Raw genomic sequence first — 13,251 nt, forward strand, 5'->3', positions numbered from 1 at the left:
TAACAAAAGAGTGATGAATGACGTGACTAAGCGGGTTGGGGTTGGGAGGGATGGACACCATCCACCCTTACATCCTACCTTACTTGCTCTTGTGGTAACAAATCAAAATATTCAAGCTCTTGTATCACGTCACGTTAGACCGTTTTCAATCTTTAGTATTATCTTTTACATCTATCTTAGACATCTTCAACCTTTCACGTTATTTTTTACACTAAACTTAGTGTAAAAAACAATAGAAACACTTAATTCTCTCCAACTCATTACACTATTATACTTAACAATAAAAAGAATATTCAAGATAATATCATATTTTATCCAACTTTTATAATATAAAATATACTGTTGATGAATATTACATTAAATTTAATGTAATACTATTCAACAACATTACATAATAGTTAAGTTTAATATGGGGTTAAAGTATTTGTGTAAACTTTGGATATAAAAGTGAATAATAAGGTAGGATTACAGGCGCCCTTAACCCTACTTTTTGGTCTCCACAATGCCTTACACATAAGACAATACTCACACGTTCAATGTGTTACAAACTCTGTTGTGCTTGTATTTAGTAAAAAACTAGAACATCCAACTGTCACACCATGAACAATGAAAATTCGACACTTTAAAAGTCATTTGATGACAGAAGACTTGGTGTCTGTCTTTCGGAAAACAAGTAGGGACCACATCCAACAAGGTGCAACGAACACACAAAAACTAAAGACATGAACAAATCAAACAAAACCACACATTTTGAAGTAATTGGGAGCTGATAAAAACTCAACACCCGCACATTGCTTCACAACAGAAAATACTCATGTTCTTCTCACAAACAAATCATCTCCTACCAAACGTTTTTTTAAACCATTCCGACATCATCATATCATCATATCAATAATCCAAAAATCCACAACACAAAACCCTTTTCAAATTAAACAAAAGCATTCAAATTTTATAGACTCTTCTCTATTCAAAAGCATCATCATCATCATCTGGAAGTGGCTGGCTTGCAGCTGCAGCAAGCTCTGCCTCATGCCTGCAAAAACCAAGTTTCAAAACATCATTCATCACTCATTCCACACCAAACACAACTTAATCAGAAAGAATTTAACAAATAAAAAATTAAAACAAAAGCATAACAAAGTCTTACTGTTGTTGAGCAGCAATGTCAATTTGCACCTCTGGTGGAGCTAGAGCAGGAGACTCAACAAAATGCAAGTTGGGGTCACTAAAAACAACAACAATTAAAGATTATATCAAAACATGCAACATTTTTTACTTAAAAATAAAGTCAAACATATTCAAAGTAGCAAATAAGTATGCATTACCCAGCAAGTTTCCTAGCAAGATAAAGGAAAGGCTTCTCAAAGTTGTAATTACTCTTGGCTGAGATTTCATAATACTGCAAGTTCTTCTTTCTGTGAAAAGTAACTTGTTTTGCTTTCACTTGACGATTCTTCACATCAACTTTGTTTCCACATAGCACAATTGGGATGTTCTCACAAACACTATAAAAATCCATATAACAATACATCAAGAAACAATAAAGATTCATGATTAAAAAAAATACGCAAGAAATAAATATCACAAAGCTTACCGGCAAAGATCACGATGCCATGTGGGAACATTCTTGTAAGTCAACCTTGCAGTGACATCAAACATGATGATGGCACATTGACCATGAATGCTGAAACATCATTCAAATAGGTTAGTAAATAAGCTTATTGTCGTAGTTAATAAAGGGCATTTTAGACATTTGATAAAAAAAAAAAAAAAGAATGGCTGATAGATACTTACTAATAACCATCACGAAGACCACCAAATTTCTCCTGTCCAGCTGTGTCCCAGCAGTAAAATCGAATCTTTCCACAGTTGGTGAAGAAATCCAAGGGGTGAACTTCAACACCAATGGTTGCTATATGAAAGAAAAAAAAATTATTAATTACTAGAGTTGAAATGATAAACTTTGATAGATAAGAGAATGCACTTTTATGATTACTTACGTTCATATTTCTTCTCGAATTCTCCAGTTAAATGTCTCTTCACGAAGGTGGTTTTTCCTACATGATTCAAACAATGACGATTTAAGATCATGGCAACAGAAAAAAGCATCTACTGCTATAGAGAGTTCTCTATGTGAGCTAGTTGTCGGTTTCATAAAGATTCAAATTGATTTCTAACGTGAAACTGTATGTAAACACAACAGATATAAACTCTTAATGGAAAATTAACCATCAGTCGAAAATAAAACCTAGAAAAAAATGTTTGTGGCAATAAAGACCTAGAAAATATCCAATAAGTAACATAATACATGATATTAACTGTCAAAACTGTTCTTTCCTCAAATATGCTGCAATTTATGTTTCGTTTTTTCAAGAAAAGTGGTTTATTTCATTATTTGTATAGCAAATGCAAATACATTCCAACACACAAGATCACTGATTTGTTTCTTTTTTGCAGCACAGTGGTTTATTTCATTATTTCTAAAGTTGAAACGTTCTATACAGGGTATTTATGTCCTAAATGTATTTTTCACATATAAGCTGTATAAACCGTAACCCTAACCCCTAACATAAAATGAAGATCGTACTAAAATAACAAAACCTTGTTAACACAAGATCAATATAATAATCCTAAACAAATTAACTTTCACAAAACAAATTCAGATAAGTAGCAATAACAAAAATAAATCATGAATTTCTACCAGTTCCACCATCGCCGACAATTACAAGCTTGAAACTCGGGTAATCAACGGTTTGCTGATTCGGCAACGCCTACAACACAAAACCCATAAAATTAAACGTTTTCGATCAACCAATACAAATTCGTCGGTTTTCATCGAGAAAATAAAAACGACTACGAAATAGATCGATTAAAACAAACGAATAACAGCAGATCTAAGAAGAAAAAGAACATACCATTATGAAGGGTGTTTATAGTTCCAGAAGAGGGGAAGAGAGGCGGAGTAGAGCAAGTGTGAGGGTTGTTATAGTAAGAGGCTGAGATTCTGCGTTGAGTGAGAGACCCTAAATTCAGAGAATACGCACAAATAAATATTCACCGAAATTTGGTCTTTAATGTTAGCTTTAAGCTGACGCGTTCATCTTCACCGTTGGATCAAATGCCTTTTATGCGTACCGTTGATTGGATGATCATGTGCAAGTCACGTGATTATTGAAAATTGTTTTGAATTTTGAAACCCTAACTTTGAATTTTGTCACACCACCACATGATATGTTATTATCTTTTTAAAACAATAATAATAGTAATGAATATTATAATTACTTCATTTATTATGAACCAAATTATTTGATCATAAATTATAAAATAAATAGAGTAAAATTCGGATTATTCTTTCTTTTGTTTAACTTTATATAGGTTTCGTTCCTCCGAACATAAAAATACTATTTTACTCTTAATGATTTCTTTTTTATTTTTCTTTTATTTGTTTATCAATTTTAAATAATAATAATAACTATATGAGGAACCCCGTTTTACGGGGTATGGATTTGTAATAATGGGGAATTAAGGGTGACTGAAATTTTCAGACGTAAGATGTATCGTTTAATGTGGCAATGTATTGAACTAAGTGTTTTTTATATATGTGAGTAATTTTGAGTGAATACAGAGATTGTATCATAACAATTTTTAACATAATACATAAAGAAGATAGAAAGGATTACATAGTTAGCATAACATTGATCAAACATGTTCCCTCATTTTAATTTAAATTTTTAAGTACAAATTGGTTACTATTGTTATAAGCTTAAGTTCTACACCACTACCCTACGTTAAAACACACAAGTTTTTGTGCATTAGTAAGTGATTTGCTTCATCGTCAAATCCTCATTTGCTTTGAAAAATAACACATACCCTGCAAAGAAAAAAAATACAAAATGAAAGGAATAGAATGACCAATTCCATTCCACGTTTCCAACATGGAAAGAAGTAATTTTTTTTATTCTATTCCTTAGTCAATTCTATCACACCAAACTATAAATTGAAAAATAAAGTTGACCATAACAAAAATATTTAGGAAATACAAAAGTTTTGGTTTCGTTTTGGATATGTGGGAATAGTAGGTACTTTCATTTTAGAACAACCCATAACATGAAATAAATTGTTATACTAGCAATTATAGTGTGATATAACATAAAATTTTAATAAAATAACTGATTTTTTAGGCATACAATACATAAAGAGGGTATCAAGAAACTTAAATATGTTTGCACCACCAGCTACCCGATGTTTACCTCCACTCAGACAACATTCAAACTGTTCAAATAGCAAATCGTTTTCGTAAAAGTCACGCAATAGAATAAAATATAAATAGGGCTCATTTGGAATGTTCGTGACCTCATTACTAGTTGCTCCATTTGATGTTTCCTGATTAGTAGAATCTACCTAAATGAAATCTATAAGTTAGATTTGTACACTTTAATTTATAGCATTAGCATCACACTTGGTACATGAATTGTGACATCCCCATTTTTACGGCCAGAAAAGACCGATTTGTTTATGCTTTGTTTTATAAAATAAGAGTAATCTTTTAAAGAAAATGGTTGCGGAATTTGTTCCCAAAACAAGATAAGATAATAACTTATCAAAACATTTCTCAAAGAGAATGTATTTTCATTTAATAATAAAACCTCGGGATGTCATGTTCCGATACAGACATATAAGCATAAACAGAACTTACATTTAATTACACAATTGATTTATATCTCCTTTAAATTTCTCTGTGAAATATGTCTTCGTATTAATACATGTGATATAAAGAAAACTGAGTGGGTCAGGCTTGGGAGCCTGGTGAGCATATAGGGTTTTCATCCCACAACGTTATATCATATATTTATAAATATAGAACATTCAAACTTGTACAATTTCACCATATAAAGGCAACTCTTATCCCACCCATCGATCCTCACAACGACACGATCTAAACTCTCGTATCTAAAATTTTCCTCTTTACCTGATCCCTACTCACGGATCTAAAACTAACCTTTTTCACCTGATCCATACTCACGGATCTAAAACTAACCTCCTGATCTGATCCATACTCCCGGATCAATAATTGTACCCAATCCATACTCCCGGAATAAGGACAATTAACTATACCCTAATCCTGATCTGATCCATACTCCCGGATCAATAACTGTACCCAATCCATACTCTCGGAATAAGGACAATTAATTATACCCTAATATTGATCTGATCCATACTCCCGGATCAATAATTGTACCCAATCCATACTCCCGGACTAGGGACAATTAACTTAGTCTTAATCCATACTCCCGGACTAATAACAAGTTTTATCTCTTTACCTGATCCATACTCCCGGATCTAAAACTAACCTCTTGGTCTAACCATACTCGCTGAATAACTAGATCAATAATAACAACATCGGGGCCTCTCATTTGTTTATCACACATCAACTATCTACCCGTGTTCTACCCAATATATTAGTAGATAAAAATATATATTTTTATACATAGTTTAAAACCTGTATAACATTCTCATTCAATACCTATTCCACATAACAGATGAGGCACACCCACATAACACGTATTTCATAGAGAATAAATCAGATCTATGAGATAGAAGAAAGTAAATATACATTCACGCATATAACAACAAAATATACACATAACACGTATTTTATATTAAATACTTAATAATTATGCGTTAGAAGAAAGTAACCACACACTCACTTTATTATAAGATGATCGGACAGCACTACGACTTGTAGAAGTAGTATTCTTCGGTAGATCTATAAGATCTTCACAAAAACCGGGCTCCTCGCGGGCAGAGCTTCGGCTCGGGAATCGCACTTCTCGGGATCTTCGGGGTCTCGGAACTTGCTTCGGGGCTCGGGAATGATATCGGGGCTTCGGGATGTTTCTTGCACGAAAAACGATGCAAAACGCGAGAAAACAGAAAGAAATGAGCAAACTACTCGGCTGCCCTCGACACCCTTTTATAGGGGCTGGAAGGCCAATTTACGCGGGGCGTAACCTGGATAAGCCCGGTGACTCCCCCCTTAGATAATATTGAAAATTTATATTTAAATAAAATATCGAAAATATTAATAAACTTCAAAAATTCATATCTTCCTCATACGAACTCCGTTTTCGACGTTCTTTATATCCGCGCGTAGGTGAGACTACGATCTACAACTTTCAATTAGACTCCGTCGGCTATTTTTGACTTTATTTTTATTATTTATTTTTAGTAGGCCGGGACATGAAAACTCCGTTATAAAATCATAACTTCTTTATCCGACGTCCGTTTTCGCCTATCTTTTTATCTTTTTACTCCTATTAACGAGACCTTCGATTCTCATTTAGATTGTTTTGGCTAAAAACCGCTCGGTCTCAAATCGAGCATTTGGGCTGCATACCGCTTAGTCGAAACTTCGAAAAATCATAACTTCCTCATACGAAGTCAGATTTGAGCGTTCTTTTTATGCACACTCATGGTTTAACGTATTCTACGACTTTCATTTAGATTGCTAAGGCTAAATATTGCTCTAACGTAAATTCACTTTTTACGTTGCGCTGTGTCGTGCCGGTTCTGTCGCAAAACTTCGACATGTCATAACTTCTTAGTTATAACTCGGATTTCGGCGTTCTTTATATGCACGGAAACCTTGTAACATATAATATAACTTAATTAAGATTATTCCTTCAAAATAATCTTCCATCAAAAAAGTCAATTTACTTAAAATGTTAAGAATATAAAAGTAATTACAAGATAATTAACCAAAATTTTATTTGATTCCATGTCTGCAATAAAAGTTTGCTCCAAAGGATTCCGAAATCAACACCAGAAGGCCTAGAAAAAAGAGAATAAATATAGACCATATAATGTGATTTTTAAGTAATAACCCTCATTATACTGAAAAAAGGACTTACCTCAACTTCAAGCAACTGTTGTACCGACCCTTTTTTTTTGTCCAAAATTTTCATTTTTAATTAAACACCTTGCAAAACATTTGAAAATAAACAACATTCGATCATATCGTTTCTTAAATACTGTTACATGTCTAAAAACCAATACATGGAATCAACCATAGTGTCAGAGTACAAATCCCAGAACAATATCATAATGCGGAAACAAGGGGTGTATATGATGTGCCGCTACCGTGCGAGCTCCTTCCCCTTCGCTGAAGAGGTACCTGAAACCAAAACTCTAAATTGTAAGCATGAAGCTTAGTGAGTTACCCCTTAATACCACATACCATACAATCATATAATGAACAGCTAAGAGATACGGGCCTTACCCACACTCATGGAGATACGGGCCTCGCCCACACTCCGCTAACTAGGAGATACGGGTCTCGCCCACACTCCACTATCTAGGATATTCGCCCACACTCCGCTATCTGGGAGATACGGGCCTTGCCCACACTTCTCTACTAAACCATAACATATAAGTATCACACAGATAACAAGTATAAACAATTCTACCACACTAACATATATCATCATCAAACTCAACTATGAGATACAGGATTTGTCCACACTCCGATACTATCATATCGTCTATACGGGCCGACCTTGGTGCCTTAGACCCGTTCCTACTGGTAGGAAACTCACCTCGAAGAGTAGCTACCAAAAGTCTGGCTGCCGGACGTCTGACTGCTGCACCGGAAATCCTTCGGCTACAAATCCATAAACATAGATTAGCCACTCATAAATACCCTCAGATCAAATGACTGACCTACCCCTGGTCCAAGGTCAACTCCTTGGTAAAAGTCAAGTTCCAGTTGACTGGACTCGCCGAGTCATGGCACAGACTCGCCGAGTCATGGCACAGACTCGTCGAGTCCTTCTCTTACTAACATGGTCCTACACGCCAAGTCCCTCTTCCCACTCACTGAGTCACCCTTAACTCACTACTTGGGACTATAGAACCGACTCGCGATCCAACTCACCGATTCCAAGAACAACTCGCCGAGTTTAAAGAACAACTGTCGAGTTCCAGGCAATATTCATATGACTCGCCGAGTTGTTCATCCAACTCATCGAGCCTAAGGCCACCTTCATAGAACTCACCGAGTTCCACTTTGGGACTCGCCGAGTCCCTATGACCCATTTCCCATACCGACCAAATTTGAGACATGCAACGCTTCCAAACCATAGATCCATGTTCCTTGGTCATGCTTATCACGTAAAGTTGCAAACTTTACGTGCATGCATGGCCCTATAAGCTCAAAAAGGCAAACCCAAGCTCTTAATGAGGTCATACACTCAATGGGGACCTCAATCACTTCAACCACATAAACTTTATACTTCTAATATGCCCATAAGGTCCAAATATGGAGTCCTTTCAGAACATATAGCATAAACACGTGGAGATTGAGGTTTTAGGGCTTGAAAACCACCAATCTGGGACAAAAGGGGATCTAATGAACTAGTGATCAAGGTAAGAACTTTTCTACCTTAATGGAAGCTTCTCATAGTGTAGATTCCGGATCTACCTCCCCTCCTTGCACACTTCAATCTCTTCCTTCTTCTTCTGAGCTCCAAACCTTCTTCACAAGGCCAAAAAACACTCTCAAGAACAATATGGGGGCTAGGGTTTCACTCTAAAGCTCTCTGGAAGTGTTAGGGACAAAGGAGGCCAAGTTAGATCGTTTAAATAGGGTGCAAACATCGGATTAGGGTTTTTGCCCAAATAGGGTCTACTCACCGAGTCCAGGGACCGACTCGCCGAGTCCAAAGTTCAGTCCCCGTGCCTTATCCCACTCCTACTCGGCGAGTTGGCCCATCAACTCGCCGAGTCCAATGCAAAAAAAATGCACTATTTAAAAATGTAAATTGCAAGGAGTACGTACCGGGAAACAGGTGCTACTACTGTTCTACACATTCAACACATTAAAAAGTGTAGCCTCCCTCATCTACCAAAATTAATTTTTGAAATAATGATTAATATCATTAAATCAAAATTTTAGGAGTAAAATCAATTTATATAAAGAATGAGAGACACCCAAAAAAATGGTATATTTTGTTTGTAAGGCCCGACCATCACCATTGCATCCTAAAAAACCACAATCAAAAGCATCAAATATCGTATGGAAAAGTTGACAAAACATTTTAGATTATTAGAATCAATTAAATGCATAAAACTTCCTTAATTATTACTCTAATTTACAAAAAAAATGATGTCGAAGGAACTTCCAATCTCCCTATATGTAACACCCATAAAATTTAAACCAATTTAAACATTTCAACACAATTAAAAACCATTTAATCATTACATAATTTGTTTTTTAAACTCATAATCATCAGAGTATCTCAGTTTTCCAATCATAAAAACATAGCAACAGGAGGAGCGGTACGATCATGTCTTCGCCTTTCCTCAATCACCAGAAGTACCTGAAACAACAACTGAAACTGTAAGCCCAAAAACTTAGTGAGCTACCCCCAAAATACTACCCGTACATATCCATAATCATATCATATCAACAAATATAGGACAACATGCATAATGAGCCTTCAGCCTGACTGGACCACCTCACAGGGGCTACAACTTATCTGTGTAACATTCAAAATTTTGGTATGTCTTGGAACCCTAAGGAATGATAATTTTTGCATAATTGGTCCCTTAAGTACAATGGGCATACTTAAGTGTACGCTTAGCGTACTGCATGGTTGTGGTCGCGGAGGAATTAGGGTACGCTGGGCGTACCTTGAGTTACGCGGGGCGTACGCACCAGGGATGCAAAACCCTAAATCTCATACTTGTGGCCTATTTAAACATCTTTAATTCCCTTGGACTAGACCCCATAGAGCCTCCCCAGTTATAGAATGTTCATATACCCCTGGAAACCTTGTAAGATCATTCTTGAGCCTTAAAGAGTGCATTTGTGGCCTTTTTAGTGTGTATTTCAAGAAGAAAGGGTGGTCAAGCAAGCTTATATCAAGTGGGTGCTTCAAGATCCTGTACCAAAATCATCTTGCAATGCTTTTGGAGGTAAAAAGATTGCATCTTTCCTTTCTAATCTTTAGATCTAGCTATGGTTTTGGTGGTTTGTACCTTTGGTGAACTTTGGACCTCTTTTGTTGAGCTAAGCCTCCCCTTCATACAGAAACATGCACTACTCGACCACAAAATCCTGCATCACCAGGTCCAACCCTTAGCTTAGAAGTCTCTACCGGTTCCATCCTAAATTCCCATAACCATCCAGGCTTGCCCCCGAATAACTGATTGGTCAACCACTCCTGGTCCTGATGCTAACTAAGTTGTGGCTCCCCCACAACCATGCGAACTAGCCTACCCTAGTCCAAATCACCTAAAAGAATCCGTGAACGCTACAACACCCCCACAGTCTTACAACACTCTCTATTGCTAGTGAATGCTACGACTCCCTCACAGTCTTACAACACTTCCCACACTATCTGACCGATAGTGAATGCTACGACTCCCCCGTAGTCTTACAACACTTTCCACACTATCCGACTGCTAGTGAATTCTACGGATCCCCCTAGTCTTACAACACTTTCACCCTCACATTATCACTGATTATACCCCTATCACTCATCTATCAATCCAAACACATCTCAATGTTGAATGCCCACAAGGTCTATCCTCCCAACTGAACTCAAACACTGAATGGAACTCTACCTGGTCCCCCCCCCCTAAAGCCTGTTATATGACATAATCCAAATGTTTGGGAGTTTCCCGAACTCCCATCCGTGACATCCTATATTCAGTCAGCCCTTAAGGTCGACTTTCCTCCTCCAAAGGGGAATGTGAGACGCATCCTCGTCTTACACTCGCTTCTACCCTGGGTATATGTATAACTCTCCCCCACTTAGATCCAAATAAGTCCGCTCAACATATGAGAATTGAAAGATTCCCCTCTTCACTACGTTCCAATGTCCACCATGCGGACGATTGGTGCTTACCGGAGTTAGAACACCATGAATAACCCTGCCTAAAGATCACACTACCTAAAATCCATTTAACACTTCTTGTATCTCAACTACAACAATGACTTCAAACGCTTAAAAGCGACACCATGCTCAGATCTCTGAGTCCAACAAACGGATAGTCTAACCAAAACCTCAGCAACAACTCTCTCTTCCCCCGACAATCCCGATGGCTCTCCTAAACATAAATACCAAGGCTACTGAAAACTAGTCATAACCCCATCGTTCAAGCCCTTGGACCAACCCCAAAAATAACTGGAGCAGGTGCACTCACTACTCCTCCCTGACCGTCAGACAACCGACCTCATTGTCGTCCACCTGAACACAACGAAAATGAAACGAGATTTCTCCTTATGGCCAATCCCTTATGATGTGGCCCAACCTGCTACACCTATTGCAACTCAGATCACTGAACATATTCTGACAATGACTCGAAGTAATCATGGTACACACGGAATCCGCTCCGCAAGATACATCTGTCTGAAGATCTCTCAAAGATTACTCGACACGCTGGATGGCATCTACCAACCCTTGCTAACCTAGACAACAGCAGAAAACTGACATGAGATCCATCTTATCACAATTCCCCAAGCGTTACAAATACCCAACATTCACCAACATGACCGAAGATAGCATATCCCCGAACATAGGGATGAGCAGTTTGTCCCAAATCCCGATCCCGTACCGGTACCATACCGGAACTGGTACCGAATCGTACCGAATTTAAAAATACGGGACGATACTTGGTACTCCAAATACATGAAATTCGGGAATCGGTACCGCCGATACTGGTACTAGTACCGAGTACCGGTACCATTCTCTGTATCGGTACCGGTGATGTTAATTCGGTTTGGTACTCGGGATTAACTTTCGATCAAATTCGTTATTTGGGAAATCGGGAACGGGACGGGTCGGTGCCGGTTTCGTCCCACGCTCATCCCTACCTGAACATCTGAAGGGTTCCTGACCACCTCCTTCTGTGGTACCCCGACCACCCTGAGAACATAATGTAGCACCTTATTTCAATCCCAATAGCAGTCCAAACCCTTGGAATGAAACTTCATCGTGAAACTTCGACAAGCGTTGCACTGGGTCCAACCCTACTGGCCTCTCAAAAGTTGATCCAAACTCTTGGGTCTTTGCTCGAGACCCACTAATCAATTCACCTGGTCTGAACCTCTCTCATGAGGTACTCCTAATCAATCTTCCGTCCTCAATTTTGAGATTCATATCATTCAGGGTCTCACACCCTGACACCCACCCAACTCAATCGCCAACGTCTGAACTACAATAGTTGGAGCATCCTCTGCTCTAAACCGACTATAAATTATTCCCATGACATAGTTTTAATTCCAAAGCACAAAAAAAATCGCACAATCAACCCTTTCCGCCTGATACGAGAGATATAAGGCGAGCTCGAACTCTTGGCAGTCCTCCCGCTAACTGGTATGCCACCGGAGCTGGGACCAAACCCTGTCACATCCCTGCATGCTCATCCTCATTCTGGAAAGCAGCTAATCCCACGATCAAGGCATAACCAAGAATTCTCCTTCCCAAGCTTCTTAGATTCTCCAAGAATCTCACTGATTCACGTACGGATCCTGTGCTTTCAATAGTACGGGCCCATACTGTAACGCCCATGTTTCCAGTCTAGGTATTGTCATTGATGTAATAGTCTTGGTTAATCCTTGTAACTCTTTTTGAAGTATTAATGATGAAATATTTGAGTATTATGTGAATTATGTGTTTATTTTCTTAATTATTATAGTTTAATGAATTAAGAATAAAATAAGTGTTAAAATTAAAGTCTGAGATAAGCCCGATATATTTGCATAAAGATGTAGTGGTCGAAACAAGGATTCCGAAGATATAAAGAATGCCAAAATCCGAGTTATAACGAAGAAGTTATGACCTGTCGAAGTTTAGCGACAGAACCGACAACGCTGAATGACGTAAAAAGTGAAATTTACGTTAGAGAAATATTTAGCCTTAGTGATCTAAACGAAAGTCGTAGAGTTCGTTAAACCGAGAGCGTGCATAAAAAGAACGCCCAAATCTGACTTCGTATGAGGAAGTTATGATTTTTCGAAGTTTCGACTTAGCAGTATGCAGCCCGAATACTCGATTTGAGATCGAGCGGTTTTTAGCTGAAACAATCTAAATAAGAATCGATGGTATCGTTTATAGTAGTAAAACGATAAAAAAATAGGCGAAAACGGACGTCGGATGAAGAAGTTATGAATTTATAACGGAGTTTTCCTGTCCTGGCCTACTAAAAATAAATAATAAAAATAAATTCAAAATTAGCCGACGGAGA

The 13,251-nt window shown here is 37.7% G+C and overlaps 1 protein-coding gene across 1 annotated transcript; it reads right to left on the minus strand.

The window, feature by feature from the left end:
- Positions 1-731: 731 nt before the first annotated feature.
- LOC145032131 (GTP-binding nuclear protein Ran-3) lies at positions 732-3,060 on the minus strand. The gene is made up of 8 exons (XM_078980835.1): positions 2,916-3,060; positions 2,702-2,771; positions 2,001-2,057; positions 1,795-1,912; positions 1,595-1,684; positions 1,326-1,505; positions 1,148-1,225; positions 732-1,033 (listed from the first exon to the last, which is right to left on the minus strand). Exons 1-8 carry the CDS (start codon positions 2,916-2,918, stop codon positions 964-966), a joined length of 666 nt encoding a protein of 221 aa, XP_078836961.1. The 5' UTR covers positions 2,919-3,060; the 3' UTR covers positions 732-963.
- Between the last annotated feature and the right edge of the window lie 10,191 nt (positions 3,061-13,251).

This window comes from Lactuca saligna, chromosome 1, assembly GCF_052625555.1.
Source record: "Lactuca saligna cultivar CGN05327 chromosome 1, ASM5262555v1, whole genome shotgun sequence".
Lineage (NCBI taxonomy): Eukaryota > Viridiplantae > Streptophyta > Magnoliopsida > Asterales > Asteraceae > Lactuca > Lactuca saligna.